The sequence below is a fragment of the Brassica rapa genome, chromosome A06 (assembly GCF_000309985.2).
Source record: "Brassica rapa cultivar Chiifu-401-42 chromosome A06, CAAS_Brap_v3.01, whole genome shotgun sequence".
NCBI classification, from domain to species: Eukaryota; Viridiplantae; Streptophyta; class Magnoliopsida; order Brassicales; family Brassicaceae; genus Brassica; species Brassica rapa.
Genome location: NC_024800.2, coordinates 3,200,992 through 3,224,300, shown reverse-complemented (window position 1 = coordinate 3,224,300; position 23,309 = coordinate 3,200,992). Strand labels below are relative to the sequence as shown.

Genomic DNA, 23,309 nt, shown 5'->3' with positions numbered 1-23,309 from the left:
CTAAACGGATGAAATGAAATATCTCCAAAAACTTCATCCTCAAGCATTAATTCCACGTGGGAGTGTGAGTAACAGGCGTTGAGACTGGTAGTTTTTTTTTTTTTTTTGTTGCTATACCGACGAACCAAAAGCATCCATCATCATCAATCCACATGTCTTTATAAATACTAGGTCTTTTATCCGCGCAACGCGCGGATTGTTTGGTATAATTAAATTTTTATTTAATTAATTAATTTATATTTATTTTAATAATTTATATTGTAATTTGTAAAGTGTTTTTTTTGCCTCTGAACTCTCATACTTGAAGTTAAAGCAACTAAAAGATTTTTATCCTTAATAAATAAATAGATTTGTTAGTATATATAATTAACAATTAACTAAAAAGAAATTTTATTGATTTGATAATTATCATTGTCTAAAAATAATTTATATTGTGTTATATAGAAAATAATTTAAGATCACCTTGGTCCTACAAAATATGTAATAGCCAGACAGTTAAATATGTATTTCTTCACAGATTAGTGCTACCAGAACAAAATTTACAATTAGTATTACTAAAATGTTTTTTTTATTTTTCATATATATGTAGTTGTCTATAATATTTTATAATTACAGCAAAAAATCAATACACATGTATACATCACTTTTATGATAAATTTTGGACTCATTTATAAACAGTGGTAATGTATTCGTAATATGTGAGTGTTTATAATATTTAATACAGTAATAGATAGTGCAGAAAAAATATTTTAAAAAGTTTATCATAAATTAAAAATTAATATTTAGTAATTATTAAATATTTCATAAAAATAAAAATAATTTATTCTAATGGTGTTTGAATTGATAATAAATGTATATACTATTTATGTAAAATTAGTAGGTCGCGAGTGCAAACAAAAGATCTATCATTCATACAAAGAAGAAGGAATTCATATGATACTACAATTGTCTTACCGACAAAACTCTAATTGTATAGTTATTTAACATTTTAATATGAATTTTTATATCATTGACTATATAGATAAATATTTTACATTTCGTTCTTATTAAAATAGTTTATCGTATGTTTATTAAAACATATACATGATATACTCCAGCTTCTATTATATGTAGTAAACATCACTTTTACGATAATTTTGGAATCATTAATAAAAAATACTAAAATACAGTTCTTTCTATAAAATCAATACTCATGTATACATCACTTTTATGATAAATTTTGAAATCATTTATAAAAAATGGCTAGAAAACAGCCAATCTAACAATTTTTGGTTAAGAACTTGTCAAAAGTTGTTCTAAACTTAATTCCTATATTCCTATATTCGAACAAAATCTTAAGGTTCACATTTAGGTTTTTAAGTTGTTTCTCTATTTATTTTTGTGGTATTCTCATGGTGTTATATAAACAACCAACCGTGTCATCTCTTCTTTTTCGTTTTTTTTTTAAGTAAAGATGTATGATGTACATGTTTTCTCAAACCAAAACCGTAAGTGCTTTATAAATCTTTACTGGTACATTATGTGACTTCTTTGGTTTCGAGAACTCAAAGTTCACAAGTCCACCTAATTCGTAAAAGCATCAATTCTAAAAAACTAAAATGTTCAAACATCAAAATTATGGAAAAAACACTAAGGAGAGACAAAATAGATTATAAAAAAGATAGTTAATGTTGCAAAACAAAGTCTGAGATAAAAAAAAAAAACAAAGCTTAGAGTTTTAGTAACCATAAAACTAAGATTCAACACATCCTAGCCACATCTGGCTCGCTTGGGATCTTCTGCCTCAACATCATCAGCAGCCCTTTTCACCATGCCAACGCCCACATGCTCATCATCAGCAACTCCCTTCTGCAAAGTTTCCTGGGCTTCTGGTACAATCATATTCTCTTCTAAATTGCCTTCAACTTCTTGGACTTCTGGGGTGAGGACCTTTGTCACAGTCAGAGTTTGGGTCTTACCAGTCAAATTGTGATCTGATACTTTCACAATGAATTTGCGAGTCTGTCCAATGGTATCAATAAGAGCCTGAGGTACCGGAACGAAGTGGCCATCTTCTACATTCTCATTTCCCTAACATACATTAAACAGTTGTCACTATATATATCTAACGATCTTGGAAAATACAGTTTCAAAACCAGGGGCACACAGGTTTGTAATTACCTCAAAATATCTTGCAACCAACTCTGAAGCTTTCCTTCCGACCAACTCATGTCCAGCATCACCGAGGAGCACAAAAGACGCCTGATCATCATTATCATACACGGAGATCTTGGCCAGGTACCTGTGTCATGAGCAGAGTTATAATGAGTGCATTGAAGTATGAGTATAAGTACACCTGAGTCACTAAGAACAGCTGAGTCACTTACTGTGCAACACCAACAATATTGGTTTTCCCACACTTCTTACACATAAGAGTGGTAGGCCCTTTGGTTGCCTTAGTGTGGCACACACCACAGCCTATGTAATACCAGGGTGAACCTAGCGCAACATCACCAATGGTTGCTATGCACTCAAACCAAGCAACCTGCAAATGTTAAACAGTTAAATAAGAAACTAAGACTATCATATTGAATACGTTTTGATACTGTACAACCTTGGCATCTTCTTGCTTCATATAGGAAAAGAGCTCGCCAATAGTAACTGTCTCAGTCTTAGTGACAACGTCTGCATTCACTCTGTTGGCAACAGCTAAGTTCGCTTCCATCCTGCAGCCAACACCCAAAATCAAATACAATGTGGAATAACAACGGACACAATTTAAGTAAAGAATGCTTACCAAGCGAGATACTCTTTGGTTTCTTGAACATCAGTGTCTAAAAATACACGCGATGGCGCCATAGAGGAGAGAGCTAGGGCACCTATAACAGATCCATTGTTATAATACAGATGCAAAGTTGTAATGTAAAATGAGATGTAGAATTATGTATATCTCTATATTTGTTATATCCAAACCTATAAGTTACTCCAATTTCTACTAAATGCAGTTCTATTACTTAATCTAACCTAACCAGATAAGATTCCTTGCCAATCTATGTACTTAAACGATAAAGAAAAAAGTTGGTAATACGGACCTCCATATCGTTTCGGGTTTAAAGTAGTGACCAAAACAACACGTGCAGTTCCTCCAGATGCTTTAAATTTCTCACTAAAGTCTGAGGCAGCCTTGTCCCATAGGTACAACTTCATCACCGGACCACTACAACATACAAACACGTGTGTTAAGAGAGACAACACATGAATATGGAAAATACAGATAGCTTACTCATGTGTCTGAACATGAAGCATGACGCGGCTTGATGCAGCTATCTCGGCATCATCTAGCACAAGACTATCACTGAGAACCTGCCCATTCACAAGCTTGATGTGACCAACATAATCTGCAACATAAAACAAACAAACTCGATGATTTATATATCTTAAACCAAACAATGAAGCATAAAAATTGTAAGTATATATCAAAACATTATCCTAGACGAAGAATGCTGATTATATTTGATCGTTTGAAAACAGTGAGAACGTACCATAAAGATCCCCTCGCAAGTCGCAGGCAGCATCGAACTCCTCATATCCATGGATCCGGAAACGGTCCTTGGGGAAACAAAGCGGACTGTCTTCTAGATCAGAGAGGACAGAAGTAGCTGAAAAGGTGATGGTGAAACTTGGCTCCGCAACACGATACAAAGTCTTGTTGTTAGACCCGAAAAAACTGTTGAGCCTGTAAATGCCACCAGCTTTCATATGTGGCAAATAAGTATCTACCCTCCCAGCTGGGATGAAACCCTGGATGACAGTCTCCTGTTAAGAACAGTAAAGAAATTAATTTAGAAATGCTAGTCAGGAAACTTGGAGACGCACCAACAACAATCAATATAACGATAAGTTTGAGCTAAAATTATTAATCAACATCCTGGCGAACAATTATTAAACTAAATTGCAACCAAGATTTCGGTTTATACCTCGTGGTCGATGAGAAGCATCTCGACACCGATAAGCACCTTCGTCACAACATTTCGAGCTTCCCAAAAATGGATCAACCGAAACTTCAACTCGCCATCATGAAGTCCGTATTTCACATCTTTGAAAGTCATCACTTCATCAACTTTGGCGGTGACAATGGCTTTTCCCCTGAAGCCTGAGGAGACAGCGGCTTTGCCCCTAACGCCTGAAGAAACAACAGACTTCGCGTTGTGAATGATCATACCTGCAGAAAAATACGAACGTTGCAATCATCAAAAAGAAGACCAAACCCTGTACCACAATTTCACATGTTTTTTTATTTTCCGTATATAAGTTATATATTTAAAAAAAAATTTGTTCATCTAATTCGCTTAAATCTCAAATCTTCACACTTTTTTTTAATGATAATCAAACGGACTCTATAATCTTATAAGGAAACGATAAGGGTTCATACCATTGGGGTTCTTCGATTTAGGTAAGCCGTTCAAGACGCCCGAAGAGCCAGTGGTCTTGCCGCTGAGTTTGGTCAGACAGGAGGTGACCGACGCTTCGCCTTCGGATTGCTTCGAGTGGGGATCGACGATTGAGTGGCTGGAAGAAACATAGGGTGTTCCAACGGGGTTGATCGGTCCGGGAACGGATTCAGTTTCAACGCGGCTTGGTTTCTCGGAGATGGGTTTTCCGTTGGAACTCATTGCAACGAAGCTTAATCGAAATAAGACTCGAATTAAGAGTTGTATAAAGAAAAACTGAAGGAGAAAAGGCGGATTAAGAGCTTTATAAACAAAATCCGAAGGAGAAAAACAAAACGAATCCATAAATGAGAGTAAAGGAAGAACGAAGTGGAAGATGTATTCATTGTTTAGGGGTCAGATCGTGAAACGGTTCAAAGAGGAAGAAGAGCAAAGGAGATGAAGAATAGATCTGATGAGGAAGAGTTAGGGTTCGCAGAACGCGAAAGGGAGGAGAGCTCGTGGTCGAAGCCGTATAGCAATGGTTGGATGGGCTTGGGCCCAAACGTATCAACACGTTTTTTTTTTAGAAAACACAGTAAGCCCACAAAGGTAACACGAAAGTAACATGGCAAAAACAATAAATATGATTGGTGGATTAAACTGTCCGACGTGGACAGCGTTTCTGATCAGTATATCGCCCTTTTAATACTTGTTTGATCACACCCATTTTGATTCCATTGCTAAGAGATCATCACCGACTAAAGCAATGGCGACCGGAGCCGTTAGATTGGATCTGGACGGAAAGCCGATCAAGCCGCTCACGATCTGCATGATCGGCGCCGGAGGTTTCATCGGCTCTCACCTCTGCGAGAAGCTCCTGGCCGAGACTCCGCACAAGGTCCTCGCGCTCGACGTCTACAACGACAAGATCAAGCACTTGCTCGACCCTGATACTTCCGAGTGGGCCGAGAGGATCCAGTTTCATCGCATCAACATCAAGCACGATTCTCGCCTCGAGGGACTCGTCAAGATGGCAGATCTGGTAATCTTTGTGTGCATTCGCTTCTTCAAGATCTGAATTGGATTTTCAACTTTTGATCTGTTGTTTGTTTATTGCGTTTTGCAGACGATTAATCTCGCTGCGATTTGTACTCCGGCTGATTACAATACGCGTCCGCTTGATACTATCTACAGCAACTTCATCGATGCTCTCCCTGTGGTATATGTTTAAGATATGTTTACTTTGTGAATTGTGATAGGGGATGCTTAAGATTAGTTTTGTGTGACGTTGAGTGGTGAATGTAGGTTAAGTACTGCTCAGAGAACAACAAGCGTTTGATTCACTTTTCCACTTGTGAGGTGTATGGGAAAACTATAGGAAGCTTTCTTCCTAAGGATCATCCTCTGCGTCAGGTCTGCCTTTTCCCCCCTCTTCAATCAAGAAACTATGTTTTATTGTACAGTGGCACACTCTCTGAAGAGTGGATTATATGGTTGTTGTTTTTGGTTAGACTTTTTATTCCGATTCAGAGAGTAAAGTCAACTAGTACTAAAGCCTAACATCTAGAAAATGTAGTTTTTTTTTTCATGCAATTATCTGATTTGCGTCTCAACTGCTACTTGAAGATTTGTGTTTTTTTATTTGCTTAGTTTTCTTATGTCAAGTAACAAATTAGTTCATGTGTTGTGGTTCTTATAATTACCTTTGTCTCTCTGTATATGTTGTTTCTTCACTACTTACGAGTGATGATCGTTTTGTTTTCTACAGGATCCTGATTTTTATGTACTCAAAGAAGATACATCCCCTTGCATTTTTGGTTCTATTGAGAAGCAGAGGTGGTCTTATGCTTGTGCGAAGCAACTGATTGAGAGACTTGTCTACGGTATGCAGTTTTCTCTTTTCAGTGTACCTAGTGGCAAATAGGTTCTCATTTCTTTTGTTTGTGGTTATAGCTGAGGGTGCTGAGAACGGACTTGAGTTCACCATTGTAAGACCGTTTAACTGGATTGGACCTAGGATGGATTTCATCCCTGGCATTGATGGTCCTAGCGAGGGTGTCCCTCGTGTCCTGGCCTGCTTTAGCAACGTAAGTGTATACAGTCTGAGTCTTCTTCTCGTGGCTGCATCTTAATTGTTTTTACTTTTGTTGGGATACTTTCAGAACCTTCTGCGACGTGAACCTCTGAAGCTTGTGGATGGTGGAGAATCACAGAGAACCTTCATCTACATCAAGGATGCTATTGAGGCTGTCCTCCTGATGATTGTGAGTTTCATTCATTGCTTATCCCTGGTGATATTTCGTTTGTTGCACTATTTATTATCAAAGAAGTTGCATCTGAATTGCTTGTGTGATCTGTAACAGGAAAACCCAGAGAGAGCCAATGGGCATATCTTCAATGTAGGCAACCCAAACAATGAAGTGACAGTAAGACAACTTGCTGAAATGATGACTAAGGTGAGAACACTTGTTCACAAATAAGACTCTGATTGATTTTGGATATACTATGGCACGCTGAAATGCTACAAAACAAAAAAAAAAACATTTGGACAGGTCTACTCAAAAGTGAGTGGAGAGACAGCAATTGAGAGTCCAACAATAGACGTGAGCTCCAAAGAATTTTATGGAGAGGGTTATGATGACAGCGACAAGAGAATCCCAGACATGACCATCATCAACCGTCAACTTGGTAATCTCCTCGTGCTCTGTCTCTTCAATCATAACCAAACCAAATTGTTGATCTGATACTTTTTTGGTGTGGACAATGATTAGGATGGAACCCGAAGACGTCTCTTTGGGACTTGCTTGAGTCGACCTTAACTTACCAGCACAGGACCTACGCTGAAGCCGTTAAGAAGGCCACCTCAAAACCAGTCGCATCTTAGAGGTGGTCCAGCATCACCTCGAATCATTTGGTGGCTACTTCCTTTTCTTTTCTTTTTTTAATACACCCAGTATTTCCTTAAAACAGGCCATCCTAAGTGAGTGATATATATCATGGTCGTTGGTTCTAGTTTGCGCATTATTGCTTATATAGTATATGCTAATGTCTTTAATTTCGTTGTTGAAGCTTAATATCTTTGTACTTTGTCCGAAACTAAAAAAAAAAGAATGGCTTGTTCAAAATTATAACGTTCATATGTTACACCTCTTTAATCGCACACTTTAATTGCAAGGTTGGTCATATATGATCTTATTTGGAAACACATTCGGGTCTGACCAAGATTTTAGTAACTTGGTTTCGCAATGGATATCACAAAAAGTGCATGCGAAATAGCTATCAAGTACTAAGCAAATCATGAGAAGACAAGAAAACAAAGACATTTCAATTATATTATTTTTGACCTGAAATGCATAAAATAGCATGACATTCAATAAAAACGGGATTTTTTTTTCACAAACTCTGGCACACATTATATTATTGGTTCTTCAATGTATCTCTCGCCTCTTTTCTTCTGTTATAATTTAGACTACAATCAAGGAAATTTTCCTTCTTTCTTAAAAAGAAACAAAAAAAAAAATCGAAGCACACCAAAAAAATATTTCACAAACACATTCAGTCGCTACCGAGCGGACGCAGCAGCGGCAGTAGTACATAATATGCACCGTAGCCGCGACCTCCCAGACCTGTCTCCATCATTACTATCATCTTCTTCCTCATCCTCAGTATCTTCCTCCTCCACACCGTTATCGTAGCCGTATCCATACCCGGAAGAACCTTTAGCTGCTGTCTTAATGTTGCTGTCGCTGAAGGCAGCATCCATGAGACACGTCATGTGGTAAGCATGACAGCAAAAGAAGACCACCACCGTGTCCCCTCTTATCGATACCGGGTCGAAGCACATGCAACAACGTGTGTCCCCCCGCGTCTTCGACTTCACCTCTGTCATCTTTATGCTCAATGATTTATCTACTACCATTCTCTGTGAGATCGATCGATTGTTGTCTTCTCTCTTTCCACGGGAATCGTCTTCTTCGTTGCTTAGGCAGACCCCACGTCTCGCCTCGTTGAAGCACTTGACCAGAAGATTCACAATGTCCGTCTGTGAAATTCCACATGTATCAACCCTCACAACGTCAAATTCACTGGAGACTGTTCTAGACTAATGAAAAGAGGTATATTGGTGACACTAGATTTGTACCTTGAGAATGTCATTACAACCGTGTCTTAGAGATGTCTCGGTTCTGTAATCTGTCACGATTTTGACCAATCGATCCCTTAATCTGAAAGCAGAAACAATGTGGGGATATTATTTTGGTAACCAAATGATAAAAAAATAATAATCACGTGATTCAGTCAATGCTCTGTGTGCACACATAGATTTGTGTAGACCAAAAGGTTTCGCATCACATAGAAGAGCGGCCATGTATGTATACTTAAGGAAGAATATGTGACTGAACTAACTCGAGAATAAATATCAGCAAGGCAGGGTAATAGTTAAAACTAACCGAGGTATTTCCAAGCCATTTGGGACCATATTAACTATATAAAGAGGGTCGAGGTTGCCAACCGTGTGCTCCAACAGCAAGCCCACCTGAAATTGGTGGAAAGGAACAGAAGTTTAACCCAAAGTAATATAAGGACACGACTTTCCTAGAATGGAGGTTGATTTGTGATGATTTGATTAACAAACACTGTTTTTACCATCTCGGGCTTGTTCAGGCATTGTTTTATCAGTTCTTCCCAGAGATCATCGTCGTGCTGCATGGACACAAATTCCACAGCCTGCAGAAGATCGATCAAATTTTAAATACCATAGCTCGTATTATTTAGAACCACTCAGTAAAACATTAATTAGTGATTACAGAGAATGCGGAAAGAAGACAAGTTACTGAGCACAGAGTATTTTAAGACAATTACCTCTTCTATATCCCCCAGTTTATTTATGATGACAGCAAGAGCTTGTTTTGCATTTCCCATCCTTCCCAGGACAAAAACTTGCTCTCTTAGTAGATCTTTCTTGACACAAAGTTCATATGCCTGAAATTTTGCAGTAAATAAGGTTCACATAGACATAACCCTGAAATAGTTTATTTCAGTCAGCTGTCTAGCTTGTAATGTTGACTACCTTTTCTAACTTGTAATGTTGACTGCTACGTAGGAATGGAAGCAGCATTTTAGTATCGTATTCCGCATATAGTTCTACCTGCAGCATGTATATATTTAAGAAAACATTCAAGCAAAAAGGAGAAAGAGACGGAAAACATTCAATCTATATATTATTGAGTTAAACTACAAATACCTGCATATCATGATAATCCTTCCCACCATCTGGACTGACTTGAAATAACGCATGCAGATATAAGTACAAGTAATATCTTGAATCACATTTCTTGCCAGCTTTCAAAAGTTGTGGGACCACTTCAGATGGAGCAATCAAATCCCTGTTTTGGATAAACAAGGCAGTGGCACGCTTGCAATCAAGCAGCATTAACTGGACAACCTACATAAGAAGATAAGGAAAACTTTCAGCGGTCTGTATGACAAAATTATGGGAGTTCTATGACACCCCAGCAGTGAATCTTAGAACTCCGACTATGAATGATGCGAGTTCATGAACCACTACGGCGCTAAGCTAACAATAAAGATGGTTAAGAAATTTTGATCATCAAGGAAAGCCCTATGTAGTGATTTCAGAAGTCTCAAACTGTCCAAAAAACAAAATTCCTTGTATACCTTTCCACGAATCGCCTCATGCAAGTTGTATTTCTCAATGAAGTCGAACACTTCTGGTTTGAGAAGCTGGATTAAAATAAGGAAAGGAACATTTTAGAGGACTGTCCACGGAAGAATCAGGGTAAAATAGTTTAAACAAATTTATCACTGTATTCGCACACGCGTACATCAGCATATAGGGCGAAGGCTTTCTCGTGCTGTCCATCAATAACATACAGCTCTGCCAGCGCCTGATAAATGAAATGATAAAACAACTCTGACTCTGCAAATGTCAATAAATCTCAAGCTTAACCTGACAAACAATGCTGACCTCTTTGAGGGCATCGGTCATTGAAGATGTGTTCAGCTGAGGCTCTATTGCTGAGATAACAGGCAAAGCAGAATATACTGAACGTGGCCAAGATTTAACAGTGGACAAAAGCTCCTTATGGTATGAGGGGTTTGTTGCCAGTGCCACTAGAGCAACCTGCATCATAAACACAAAATAATTCTTATGCCTCGACTGTTTCAAAAAAAGTTTTTCTTACAAGTGAAAAAATTTAGACTAAAATTTTCCAAACTTCTATCCTAATTTCTTCCATTATTTCTTTACTGTATCACATGCATAGAGGGATAATGACACGAAAGTGTGGGATGAGTTCGTACAGAGTAGTTGATATATACAAACCTCGTAGACAGTATCCTTGAGCCTTGGGTTATCGGTAGGCATGTATGGAACAAGCACAGGCAGCTGGCGTAATTGAGCAAAATGGAAAACCCACCTGACAAGAGAACACACAATATCAGATATGTAAACAATAACCAAAAAACAAACGCTTAGCAAATATGAAATACTAATTTGTTCAAACCTCTCCCAGGCTGAAGCAGATCCTCGTAACAATTTTGGGCACAAAGATGCTGCTTCAGCATATTTTCTTTCCACAATCAAATGATCAAGATACCCAGCACCCACCTAATAAGTAAAAACGTTAGATTGACTCAAATATCATTACACCCAAAATGACACCGACAAAAGAAAGTAGGTTGGCAAGGAATACAAGATGACCCGTAAAATAAATATCGTTTATGTTAAAGAGTTAAAAATCACCAACACAAGAAAGAAAGTCGAGAACTTGACAGTAGTTTTCTCGACCAAGCACTGCTATTGCATTGGAACAGAGAAATGTTTGATTAAATTCATGAAGGGCTCTAGGCTATGCATTTCATCCAATTTTCGTTGAGAAAAGTGTAGAACAAAATAATGAACCATAGTGCAAAGACAAACAAAAGACTTAGTCACTAATCATTTATGAACAAGTACCTTATCAATTAGTTCGTTTCGTCCTTCACCAGCCTCAACAGCTGCTAGTGCTTTCTCGTGGAATCCATGTTGCAAAAGCCAGTTAATGTGATCTTCAGCATCCCTAACAAGTAACAAACCAGAACACGTAAGAGACCCTTAACGTTGATATACAAAGGACTAGAATAACATTGACAAAAGAAACAGCGACCACAAAGATCTACCTGGGTTTTGCAATCACAACATCCTTTGGAGACACGATATAGTACAGTGGTTCATCACCAGCCGCCCACTGCCCCCCAGCATAGCTACTACCTACACTCGCTTCAAATTTTCAAGTAAGTACTGAAAGGCAGGCTTTCATTCCCCCCAAGAAAACAAATTATTTTCCAAACAAAAAACCAACCTGGGAATGGAGCATGAGCAAGGGAATAGTCTTTCGCCTTGTAATGCTCAAATCCATGTACCGGAAGAGCATCCATTGTAAGTTCATCACTGTTCCATGATACAATGCGTACTTCAGGCCTCTGGGCATTTCCCTGGATCATTTAGAATCAGACTCAGCAACTGTCCAAAAGGAGAAGCAAAAAATGTTCCTATTCTTCATATGCAACACCTAGTCAACCACGAGGAGAGAATACCTGACGAGATAGAGTAGTGGTGCTGCTAATTTCTTTCACACCATCTTCTTCGGTGGGTATATACGCAAGAATAACTAGAGAATCACCAAAGGGAGCAATCCCTGAAATGAAATAGCTAGTTTGGAACGAAGCCACAATGTCCACTTGGTTTAGACTAGACATCTGAACCTGCCTATATGTTCCATATGCTGGTTTTTGCTGGTCTGATTTAATTGAAGCAATTTTGACAGATGTTCCCCAACCAATCACAAGAAGAGTGTCATCCTAGAAATAATTAAAAGCATATCCCTTTAAATCAACGCTGCTGCACATGAACACGTTAAGGTGAATGTAAAGAAGTAAACAGATATAAAGAGTTACCGCATACCAACCTGCCAAACCAAGTGGGGAAGCAAAGCCTCAGGCCGGGGGCTTCCTCGGGGTCTTTCAATAAAAGTAACACGCTGATCTTTGGCTGTATCATAAACTTTAACACCAGTATCATTAGCCCAGGCGATGAGACTTCCTCTCCATTTCACAGAATGTATTGGACCTTCCCCAGAATGCAGCACCTATCAAATTCACGATGAGCGGTTTGTATCGCAATAAATTAACTCTACACACATTCTCACAAACCTGATCTTTATAACCAAACCACTTCTTCGAGTTCATATACAAATGACCAGCCAAACCACCAGCTACAAATCTCTTCGACTGCTTCTTGGTGTAATCCGGATCCAAGGAAATAGCCTTCATGGGGCGATGGTAATCAAACCTCAACTTCTCATCATCAGTGAAAAGGCTGTTTATAACAACAGAGCCATCGTCTGAACAGCTTCCTATATACTCTCCCTCACTGTCAAAGCTTAGATCATTAACCGGGGCCGTGTGCGCGCGAAACTCTTTCACCTGAACGAACAAAGCATAAATTAAAATCAAATTAAACTTCACCAAACTCGATTTAAACCAATTGATAGCTAAACCAATCGAACCTAATGCAATTCATTATCAACCAAAACATTAAACCTCGAATTGAGAGGAAAACTCGCCTGATTCCCGAGGAAATCGAGGATGTGAACCGTTCCGTCGTGAGTACCGAGAGCGATCATCCTCGCGGCAACGGCGATGCAGGAAGCAGCGTCGTTGGATAGCAAGGAAGGTACGTTTCCGCCCATACGCTGGTACTTGAGACGCGGCTCCTCCTCGCCCTCTTCTTCTCCGTTTTCTTCTTCCTCTTCTTCTTCTTCATCTTCCTCCTCCTCCTCCCTTTCGTCATCTCCGTCAACGCCGTTTTCAGACGGGAGCGAAGCCATTACTACCACCGTGCTAACTTATTCCTCCTCCTCCTCCACCGATCAGAATCTCTGGAAACAATCAACAGATCTGCGTCCTTCTTCTTCAAAATTATCGTGCAGGTTTTGGTATCGGTTAACAGATTAATTTAATTGTTGGGCCGATGACAGAGTGTGAGAAAATTATTTTTTTTTTTTAAATGAAATTTAAAAAGTTGAAAAAATTATTTAATGATTTGGAAGGCGACAAAGGAAAAGGTGCCATGTGTGGGATCGGAGTGTTACCTCTCTTTTTTTTCCCTTCCTTTTCAATTTAGATAGAGACGTCAGACGTGGTGTAATGTAACCCATTCGCCTCTGACCCAAGATCAGGCCTCTTATATAAGCCCAACATTGGCCCAATTTACCAATAAAATCCAATATATATTATTAGCCTTTTGTATCTTATAACTAAATTTGTGAGAAGATTATATTTTGCTCAGAGAGAAGATTATAATGATATGTGATGGAAAAGAAACTATATATATTATTTATTTACATGCACAAAGAATTATTTTTTATTTTTTTGACATAAAATAAAACCATTCCATTAACTGGATGGTTAAAGACATTGTTTAATGGGCTGTTTTAGCTAAAGTATGGGCCACTCTATATAAAAGAAGGTAAAAGATAATTAGATAGAAGACTTTATTTAATGGGTTATTTTAGCTAAAGTATGAGCGATATATATGAAAAAGCCCTTGGATATTCTGAGCCCATTAATGAATATCTCTTCAGATATTGGTTAACTTGGGCAAATTTCAAACACAAGTGGAGGATGACATGGCAGTAGTTGATTGGCTTAGACAATAGGTTGCGAAACGCGAATAAAAGTCCAAGGAGAGTCGGAAAGTAGACACATCAATTATATGAAAATATCATATTTTTAAGTGATGAAATGAGTATCCTATGCCAAGCTTTTGTACGTATTTAGACATACTAAATTGACGTGACACATGAGACTTATTTTGGATAAGCTTCTCCGTTAGCTTTCAGTATTTTTATCAAAATTTTGAAAATGACAATTAAGCTGCACAAAAAGCATTGAATATATCCGAATATTCAATCAAATATTATTAGTACATGGACATTTAGCAAAATACGAACTCTTTAGTTTTCTCTCTCTCTCTCTCTCTCTCTCTCTCTCTCTCTATCTGCCAATCACTTTGTATATTCCATTTCACTTTATATTATTTCCTTTTGCAAGACAAATCACACGAAATTATCACATTTCATGTGACCATGTCCAAGGTTCTCGAGCCCCTAGAAGAAGAGAAAGTAGAACATAAACCAAGAAAACAAGAAGAAGAAGAAGAACTGAAGCACGAAGAGGTGTTAGGATCTTTGTGTACACCAACTTCAAGTGATCATAAGATTCCGGAGCTGGATACTTGTCCTCCGGCGCCAAGAAAGCGACCGCGCGAGGTTCTTCCGACAAAGAAGAGAAGATTGTCTAAAGATCTTCGGTTCTTCGAAGCCACCGACGTTGGGAGCCACGAGGTAGAGACTCTCTTTGTCCATAACCCAAACCCTGTCCGTAAAAAACGGAGGAGTAATAGCGCGTGAATCTTTGCTGTGTTTCTTCTTCTCCACAAACTTGATTGTGTAGATTCATCGATCCTTTCTATACCTATAATATTTAACTCGTTTCGTGTTTTATTTATTTCTTTTGATGGGATTGTAACTCTGTTTATCTACAGAGTTTTTGTTAATATATATCGATCTTGTGTATGACTCTTACAATTTGATTATCATGTCTCAAAATATGATATGGATTTTTGTTTGTAAGATTTAGCAATAAAATAACTTAAGAGATAAGAGTAATAGTGGGTGAAGTTTTATTTTTCTTGAGAGCACTTTCCAATAAGTATCTCAAAATTAATAAAAAATAAAATAAAATGTAAAGTATAAAAGAGAAAGAGTTCTCAAATAAAATTCTGCTAAACACATGTTATCTTCTAGTTAATTTAATTTTCTTCTTAGCATTAGAATTTTATCATAAAGTTATATAATAATAGTTAGAACTACATTTCGAGATACTATCTTAAAATAATATAGATATATATATTGCTGGGACATTTGCTAAAACCAACTCAAATATTCAAGTCAATTGTAAAAGTGTACCCCACTTTCAGTCAAATGCAAAACCAACCTAAAGGAGTAGTGTAAGTACTATTTCACCCTTATGACCAAACAAAAAACATAAATGTATTTTACGTTTCTATCCTTTGGAAGTCTACACGTAATAAAAGAAGTCTACATATATATAGACTTCCTACGAAGTCTATTTAATAGACTTGTTTTGTAGTCTCCACTCTAATTTGGTCTACTAATTTAATTTTGAAAATGTATAAAAATAATTATTGTGATATTTTTAACTAATCATCAATATAATGGATAATATGAAGTAAACAAATTAAAATTTCATATAATCGAACAATTTTGAAGAATATATACTAATTTGGTTATCATGTGCTAGACTATGTTCATAGTTTAGAAACAAAAGGTTCTAACATGTTATGTCTTTTAGTAGTTGATTTCATAGGGTTAGATTTTAGATTTTGTTTTTTTTTTGTTTTATTAACTTAAATCTGCATATTAATGTTTAGTAGTTTATATTTTGTATAAATGAGACTTTTTGATTATCAAGCAAAACATTTAGGGTTTGATATTTGTGGTTTAGGGTTTCGTAGACCTACAATAAAGTCTATTTATCTGAAGACGTCTTTTTCAGTCTATATTTTTCAATTTGTTTTACAAAAAATCATTATATTTAAACTAAGTTAAGTTCCTTAAGAATAAAAAAGTGAAATCATATACTATAACTATTAAAAAATAAAGAAATAAATTTAATAAATCATATATTAAAATTATTGAAATAATAAAGAATAAACAACAATAATTAAATTATTATAGTAGACTTCCAAAAAGGTCTACTATGTTATAGTAAGATCTACTCCAAAATTTTAATTTAAGTAGACTTCAAACGAAGTCTACAGTATCGTAAATTTTAACCTAGTTACATTTTTGTCTCCCTATATAAACAAAATTTATTCAATCTCTCTCTAAAGTGGCTGCACAAGTTCTTAAAACTCTCTCCCTTCTCTCTAAAACTTTCTCTCTTCTCTCTAAAATTCTCTCAATTGTTTCTAAATCTCTCTCATTATCTTCTTTCTCTCTAAAATTTTCTCAAGTCTTTCTCACAATATTATCTTGTCATTTTAGATATTATGATTCATGGTTTTCATCTTCTCCTTTAAAAAATGTAAGTTTTAGATCTATAGATTTTAAATGTGTATTTTTATGTTTATTTCTCACAATATTATCTTTTTTTGGTAGGTATTATCACTCATGGATTTCATCATCTCCTCTAAAAATGTAAGTTTTAGATTAATAGATTTTAAATATGTATTTACATGTTTATATTCAAATAAATTTATAGATCAAGCTCTCTACATTAATTTGCTACTAGTTTACCTTATAAATTCTATTATGTAAAGTATTTTCAGATTTAAAATTATTTTCACATTTCAAAATATATAGATTTTTTCAGATCTGAAAATTATCAGACAGTGTAGACTTCTAAAGAAGTTTACTAAAGCTTGCAGACTTCATATGAAGTTTACTAAGCTACAAAGTTTAAGCAGACTTCATTGGAAGTCTACAAAAATATGACTTTAATTTTTTTTCTATGTTTTTTAATAATTTTATTTTATTTTGCAGGTATTTTCTTCCATAGTTGTTCTCTTCTCCTCCTAGAAATGTAAGGTTTACATCTATAGATTTAAAATATGTGTTTTAATATTTATATTCAAATAAAGTTACATATTAAAATTCATATTAATATGTCTTTAATTTATAACTATTTTGTCTATTAAATCATATTTTTAAAAGTTTTTTAGATTTAAACTTATTTCATATTTTTAATGTATTATTTTTCAGATCTATTTTTTTTATAGAGTAGACTTCATTTGAAATCTACTTAAAACTTACGGCTGGTAGACTTCAAATGAAGTCTACTAGCCTTGAATTTTAAGCAAATTTTATTAGAAGTTTACTCAAATATGATTTTAATTTTTATCTTATTTTTTAAAATTTTATTTTATTTTGCAGGTATTCTCTTCTAATATTTTCAAATCATCTTCCCAAAAATGTAAGTTTTCCATATATTCATTATAAGATATTTTGTGTTTATAATGAACTAAATTTATAGATTCATACATTATCTTTTTGCTTTGTTACAAGAATGACAAAAAACCATTTTTGAAATATTTTGCAGAACAAAGTATTTTCAAATTTTCTAAATGCACACTTTTAGATATGAAAATTTTTCATTAGTGTAGACTTCAACTAAAGTCTACTAAACAATAACTTTACGTAGACTTAATAAAAAGTCTACTAAAATATGATTTCATTTTTTATCTAATGTTTTTCTCATAACTCTATCTTATTTGGCAGGTACTTTTTCCAAGACTTTATTTGAAGCATCAAGATTATGAAAAATCAAACATACTCAAGAATACATTTTAATATATTGCTCTGTAATAACTTTCATAATAAAATATTAGTTTTTAAATAATTTTTTAATGCATAATCTATAAACATTGTATTCATTTTTAGTTGTTTTCACTTGTATGATATTATTAATTTTTTGTTAGATATCAATTCTTTCACAAGATCTAACCAACCAAACAAGTAAAACCACCATAAGCTAAAATAATAACTAACACACATGTGAGAAGAAGAAAATCTATACAAAATTTTCCCAAAAATTTTCAAGAATAACACTAATCAAAACAATTTGCAATAAGTATCAAGTGTATAATTATAACACATTAAATTGTGAAATTCATCCAAGACCATTAAAATTTTACTAACATATACTGTAAAATAATTAAATCATGAAAAAATATGATGAATAATACACAAATACACTTTTAATAGAATTTACGACGTAGACTTCAACTGCAGTCTACATTTGTAGATTTACAAAAACGTCTACACTTATTATTTAACATATAGTCAATCCAAATTTTTTTAGTGTATTGGCGCAGGCTTGATACACAAAGGCGTACAAAGTGTGTCTTAGATTACTCGATCAAGTTCTGTACTTGTCGATTATTCATGACAGACATAAGAGGAGTATATTCCTATTCGGAGTCATTTGTTTTAAATGATGTTTGGTAAGGAATAGGTTAGCACCATCTTCTCAATTTTGTTGTCCAGATCATAATCTTCTTGTGTCATTTCAAGAAGTTTACCATGTGTACAGCCATCATGCACAAGGAACATTCTTCAACCTTTCCGATTCTTCATCCTTTTCGAATATTTTGTCACCCAAAATATCTTTGGCCCATACTTCACACTCGCTCTAAGTTTCCAACCACATCCTTGAACACGACACTTAGCCACATACAGAGTTTTTGTTGTCTTATATGCTGAAAATGTAAAATTATATTCCACAGTCACCGACTTCAGCTTTGAAACAAGTTCAGCCTTACTAGCAAAACTATAAACGAAGACTTAGAAATACGTCTACAATTATTAGCTAACAAGATTATCAAATCAAATGAATTATACCTTCATAATTATAAAAAAAAAATTATTTTCAAAATCACTCAAACCCATTAGGATTAACTAACACACACTGTCAAACAAAAAAACTAGAAAAAATTTAATGAATAATACACAAATTCACATTTTTATAGATTTTTCTATGAAGACTTAATATTTAGTCTGTGAAGATGTTGACGTTCTTTTCAGTTTACAGACGTAGACTGTCAAATAGGTCTACTCTTTGGGTTGGTTTTTGCAATTGACCATTTTACGGGTTGCTTTCTATAGTTGAATAAAAGTTGTAATTTTGTACATGTAGACTTTCATTTCAGTTTACAATTTAAAAAGGTTACTTTTTGCAATTGACCAGAATTCATCCAAGATTTGACTTTCAGAACTAGACTTCATATGCAGTCTACATGTTTAAATTTTTTTAAAGAGGTTAGTTTTGCAATTGACCAAGTTTGACTTCAAATCAGTAGATTAAAATGAACGTCTACGGGTGTGTAGACTTCTTGTGAAGTCTACTCTCAAATCCGACAGGTTGGTTTTGCATTTGACCAAAATAAAAAAGTAGACTTTATATGCAGTCTACATTTTTTTTTAAGATAAGAAGACTGCATATGAAGTCTACAATTTAATAAATTTTTGATTGCTTTTTAAACTTTTTGGTCAAACACAAAACTAACCTATTCCACGAAATCAAAGTTTTGGTCAAATGCAAAACTGACCTTTTATAGACTTCGTTGGCAGTCTACATTTTGTAGACTTCCGTTGAAGTCTATTTTGAAAAGTCAAAAGTTCGGTCAAATGAAAAACTAACCTCTTTTAGGTAGACGTCTTAGTAAGTCTACCGAAAGTTTTATTTTTGTTGTCAAAGGTAAAGACGAAGACTACTGCGAAAGTCTGCGTTAGAAAAAAAATTTGTCTGGTCAATTGCAAAACTAACCCGTGCGTTGACAAATAGACTGCATCGTAAGTCTCCACGGAGGCGTAGACATACAAAACAGTCTACCGTCGCGACACAGATCTGAAAAAGAACGAAAACCATGTAAATAGTTACATTTTTCATGTGTAAAGCTCGTTTCTAACCTTTTCAACCGTCCAAACTCCAAATATGAGCAAAAAGAAGCATCTTTAACGATTCACTAATGAAGAAACTCAAAAATATGAAGTTTGTAATTATGAAAATGATAGTTATGAGAGTTTTTTAGATGAAAATGTAGAGGAGATGAGAGGAAATGAAGTTTTTTGGGTTATAATGAGAAAAAAAAGTGGTTGAAAATTGAATTCTAGAGCTTTAGAGCTCAAAAATGGTGGTTCATGGTGGTTGGAAAAATTGATGATGATGGCATTTTTGTAAATAAGAAGAAATTGTTAGGGTGTATTTGATTTTTTGTTAATTTCGAAATTAATAAAAAAATAAATAAAAATGGCAATTTTGTGAATAATTCAAAAACATAAGGATAGTATGGAAATTTTATTGATGAATAGTATGGACAAAAAAAAAGGGGTTGATTTTGGGTTTGAATTGAAAATATGGGTTGGTTTTGAAAAACACCCTATATTGCTAATGATGTTTTCTACACATTTTTGTATGTTTGTATATATATCGACATACAAAATGGACATGTTTGTTGACCAAAAAAAAAAAATATATGGACATGTTTGCATTTTGCATTATAATTTTTATTAATTGATTTAATCAGATAAAATGATATTTTTACTACTTGTGGGGAAAAATAGCTAGATTACACACTCGTGTCTTTTTTTTCGACATCACACTCGTGTCTATATCATATACAAGTAGGTGACTGATGACTAAATTCAGCGGCAGTGCTGTTTCTCTAACTCTAACCAAATGAAAATAAATCCTCAAATTTGATACAAAACATATAAAATAAAATAATTATTTTTGTAAGGGTAAAATTCACCTTAACCTGTAATTTTAAAATTATCTTTTTTGTACAACCACCACGTAGTTGGCAGTTGAGCACCAACATTACAATCTTGAACGACACGTTTCACCACATGTCAATCCAAGAATTACCGTTACACAAAACCCGACAAGCTACCTAGCCGACAAGCCTTCTTTTATTTAACCACAGAACATTATTACGGTTTTACTAACGAAGACAATATGGCGCCGAGAAAATCAAAGAAAGTGGTTTCTGTGACGAAGAAGAAGAAAGTAGTAGAGGAAACAATCAAAGTAACTGTCACGGACGGAGTTCCAAATGTTACCACCAACACCGACACACAAGAGACACAATATCTAGAGACACAAGAGCTAGACACCCAAGAGCTTGAGACACAGGATCTGCCGTTCTCCCTTCCCCTCGAAGAAGAAAACGTTACTAGGGTTGAGATTCCGGTCGATGTTGGATATGACCGGTCCCCACCGCCACCTGAAACCGTCGCTCCCGCAAGTGAAGGCACCGTGAAGGAGACCCACAAGGTTGAGATTCCGGTGGAGTTTGGAGATGACCGGTCCCCTCAGCCGCCTGAAACACCCGCTCCAGCAAGTGAAGTCCCTGCGAAGGAGACCCATAAGGACGAGGAGAAGCAGGGGAATAAGAAGACGACCTCAAAGAAGAGGAAGAAGAATAGATCGGAGGTAGCGGGAGATGAGTACAAGAGATATGTGTATAAGGTGATGAAGCAGGTGCATCCGGATTTAGGGATATCGTCCAAGGCTATGACGGTGATTAACATGTTCATGGGAGATATGTTCGAGAGACTAGCGGTGGAAGCTGCGAAGTTAAACGATTATTCAAAGCGGAGGACGTTGTCTTCGAGGGAGATCGAAGCAGCGGTGAGGCTGGTTTTGCCTGGTGAACTTAGCCGACATGCCGTGGCTGAAGGCTCCAAAGCTGTTAGTAACTTTGTTGCTTATGGTGCCAAGAAGCGTTAGTTTAATTAGTATGTCTCTTGTTATTTCCTTTTCTCCAACTTGACGGTTAGGTTAGGATAAGGTTTAACTCAGTAGGGTTTGTAGAGATGTATGTTCTCTATGTGTGTTTTGTAATAATGTCGTTTTCTTCTAGTTTTGTGTTTTCTGTTCTGTAAGATATGTGTTTGCTTTCACATATTAAGAAATAGTTTTAAAAAATCAAACCAAGTGGCTTATGATTTTTGCTCTTTTTTTATGTTGTGTTCTAAAAATGTGGTGCTTACTAAGTGTAGATCTTTTGGTTTCTACGTCCGTTCTAGTCTCTATTTCATTCTTCCGGTTAGAACAAGAAGAAGCAAAGAATTAGAACAAATAAGCAGAAAGTATGAATCTTCCAGCTTAGAAGATTTCTTGATTAATTCACAAGCAATGCCAAATAATTAAAGAATTACATTTAACAGTTTTGGGACTAATCCTTACACAAAAGCAAAGAATCTAACTATCCGTGTTAGTCACCTTATATAACTTAGCAAAACAATCAGACTAATCATTGCTCTCTATCTTTTCATAACAATTAACCAGAAGTTACATACCTTTTAACACAACCCTCTCTCCCAATGGTTCCTCCAAAACCACCGCCTCCACGAACGCAACAGCAACAGCTGCCGGGTAGGCGTTTGAACCCTATCCTATGCATCATTGTCGCCCTTGTCCTCTTAGGACTCCTTGTGGGTCTCGCAATATTGATCACATACCTCACCCTCAGGCCAAAGCGATTAGTCTACACGGTAGAAGCCGCGTCGGTCCAAGATTTTGCCATAGCCAAGGACGATCACATTAGCGCCAAATTCAACTATGTGATCAAATCATACAACCCTGAGAAACACGTCTCCGTGAGATATCACTCCATGCGAATCTCCACGGCTCACCACAACCAGTCCGTGGCTCACAAGGAGATCTCTGCCTTCAAGCAGCGTCCTAAGAACGAGACGAGGATTGAGACGCAGCTTGTGTCACACAACGTGGCATTGTCTAAGTTCAATGCCAAGGACTTGAGGGGTGAAACGACGAAAGGGGTGATCGAAATGGAAGTGTATATAACGGCTAGAGTGAGCTACAAGACGTGGATTTTTAGGTCGAGGAGACGTACGTTGAAGGCTGTGTGTACGCCGGTAATGATCAACGTTACGGCGAACTCGTTGGATGGATTCCAGAGAGTTTTATGCCAAACTCGTCTTTAGTTTAAATTACTTAACAACTTGATTGGTTCTATTTGTGTGCTTATACGTGTGTCAAGTTTTCTGTGTGCCCTTTATTTTTTATGTGTATTTGTGTGTCTCTCTTTTTGATTTTCTGATGTGGTTTTTATTCTTGTGTGCATTCACCACACCCTTTATATTTTCATTATCATTCTTTTAAATTATTTTACATTGTAATCAATTTGTTGAAATATTGAATTTTATTTTTATCGACAATTCTGATTAACAATGCATTTTAATATATGTAATATTTTTAAGTTTATCTATGTAAAAACATATTGTT

The 23,309-nt window shown here is 35.7% G+C and overlaps 6 protein-coding genes across 6 annotated transcripts; 4 read left to right on the top strand and 2 right to left on the bottom strand.

Annotated features, from left to right (window-relative positions):
• LOC103871568 (UDP-D-apiose/UDP-D-xylose synthase 2) lies at positions 1-7,486 on the top strand. The gene is made up of 10 exons (XM_009149832.3): positions 1-166; positions 5,129-5,454; positions 5,539-5,631; positions 5,718-5,825; positions 6,181-6,295; positions 6,366-6,499; positions 6,575-6,676; positions 6,776-6,868; positions 6,965-7,100; positions 7,184-7,486. Exons 2-10 carry the CDS (start codon positions 5,179-5,181, stop codon positions 7,294-7,296), a joined length of 1,170 nt encoding a protein of 389 aa, XP_009148080.2. The 5' UTR covers positions 1-166; positions 5,129-5,178; the 3' UTR covers positions 7,297-7,486.
• On the bottom strand, positions 1,470-4,879 carry LOC108872197. Its single transcript, XM_033274012.1, has 10 exons — positions 4,412-4,879; positions 3,957-4,201; positions 3,522-3,795; positions 3,263-3,377; positions 3,072-3,196; positions 2,777-2,858; positions 2,594-2,705; positions 2,367-2,524; positions 2,161-2,281; positions 1,470-2,070 (listed from the first exon to the last, which is right to left on the bottom strand). Exons 1-10 carry the CDS (start codon positions 4,773-4,775, stop codon positions 1,750-1,752), a joined length of 1,917 nt encoding a protein of 638 aa, XP_033129903.1. The 5' UTR covers positions 4,776-4,879; the 3' UTR covers positions 1,470-1,749.
• Positions 7,487-7,754: 268 nt separating the features above from the next.
• LOC103871567 (vacuolar protein sorting-associated protein 41 homolog) lies at positions 7,755-13,473 on the bottom strand. Its single transcript, XM_009149831.3, has 19 exons — positions 13,037-13,473; positions 12,624-12,896; positions 12,380-12,559; positions 12,009-12,272; positions 11,774-11,906; positions 11,592-11,682; positions 11,389-11,491; positions 10,937-11,040; positions 10,756-10,849; positions 10,399-10,554; positions 10,256-10,318; positions 10,089-10,154; positions 9,655-9,855; positions 9,481-9,558; positions 9,273-9,392; positions 9,057-9,137; positions 8,861-8,946; positions 8,554-8,635; positions 7,755-8,454 (listed from the first exon to the last, which is right to left on the bottom strand). The coding sequence occupies exons 1-19, from the start codon at positions 13,298-13,300 to the stop codon at positions 7,975-7,977; spliced, it is 2,919 nt and encodes a 972-aa protein (XP_009148079.1). The 5' UTR covers positions 13,301-13,473; the 3' UTR covers positions 7,755-7,974.
• Positions 13,474-14,353: 880 nt separating this feature from the next.
• LOC103871566 (cyclin-dependent protein kinase inhibitor SMR2) lies at positions 14,354-15,129 on the top strand. The gene has a single exon (XM_033272535.1). It carries the CDS (start codon positions 14,561-14,563, stop codon positions 14,882-14,884), a length of 324 nt encoding a protein of 107 aa, XP_033128426.1. The 5' UTR covers positions 14,354-14,560; the 3' UTR covers positions 14,885-15,129.
• Positions 15,130-20,599: 5,470 nt separating this feature from the next.
• LOC103871565 (histone H2B.2) lies at positions 20,600-22,008 on the top strand. The gene has a single exon (XM_009149828.3). The coding sequence runs from the start codon at positions 21,015-21,017 to the stop codon at positions 21,786-21,788; it is 774 nt and encodes a 257-aa protein (XP_009148076.1). The 5' UTR covers positions 20,600-21,014; the 3' UTR covers positions 21,789-22,008.
• Positions 22,009-22,133: 125 nt separating this feature from the next.
• On the top strand, positions 22,134-23,242 carry LOC103871564 (uncharacterized protein At1g08160-like). The gene has a single exon (XM_009149827.3). It carries the CDS (start codon positions 22,385-22,387, stop codon positions 23,006-23,008), a length of 624 nt encoding a protein of 207 aa, XP_009148075.1. The 5' UTR covers positions 22,134-22,384; the 3' UTR covers positions 23,009-23,242.
• The last annotated feature ends 67 nt before the right edge of the window (positions 23,243-23,309 follow it).

Excerpts from the sequence above, each read along its gene's own strand:
- LOC108872197 (XM_033274012.1), bottom strand. The coding sequence starts at position 4,775 with ATGGATTCGTTTTGTTTTTCTCCTTCGGATTTTGTTTATAAAGCTCTT. Across the intron at positions 3,197-3,262 it reads CTTCATGTTCAGACACATGA|TGGTCCGGTGATGAAGTTGT; the intron begins GTAAGCTATCTG and ends TGTATGTTGTAG. Across the intron at positions 2,071-2,160 it reads TGGTTGCAAGATATTTTGAG|GGAAATGAGAATGTAGAAGA; the intron begins GTAATTACAAAC and ends AATGTATGTTAG.
- LOC103871568 (XM_009149832.3), top strand. The coding sequence starts at position 5,179 with ATGGCGACCGGAGCCGTTAGATTGGATCTGGACGGAAAGCCGATCAAG. Across the intron at positions 5,455-5,538 it reads TCGTCAAGATGGCAGATCTG|ACGATTAATCTCGCTGCGAT; the intron begins GTAATCTTTGTG and ends TGCGTTTTGCAG. Across the intron at positions 6,869-6,964 it reads TTGCTGAAATGATGACTAAG|GTCTACTCAAAAGTGAGTGG; the intron begins GTGAGAACACTT and ends ACATTTGGACAG.
- LOC103871567 (XM_009149831.3), bottom strand. The coding sequence starts at position 13,300 with ATGGCTTCGCTCCCGTCTGAAAACGGCGTTGACGGAGATGACGAAAGG. Across the intron at positions 12,273-12,379 it reads TTCCCCACTTGGTTTGGCAG|GATGACACTCTTCTTGTGAT; the intron begins GTTGGTATGCGG and ends AATTATTTCTAG. Across the intron at positions 11,683-11,773 it reads TGCTCATGCTCCATTCCCAG|GTAGTAGCTATGCTGGGGGG; the intron begins GTTGGTTTTTTG and ends AAGCGAGTGTAG.
- LOC103871566 (XM_033272535.1), top strand. The coding sequence starts at position 14,561 with ATGTCCAAGGTTCTCGAGCCCCTAGAAGAAGAGAAAGTAGAACATAAA.
- LOC103871565 (XM_009149828.3), top strand. The coding sequence starts at position 21,015 with ATGGCGCCGAGAAAATCAAAGAAAGTGGTTTCTGTGACGAAGAAGAAG.
- LOC103871564 (XM_009149827.3), top strand. The coding sequence starts at position 22,385 with ATGGTTCCTCCAAAACCACCGCCTCCACGAACGCAACAGCAACAGCTG.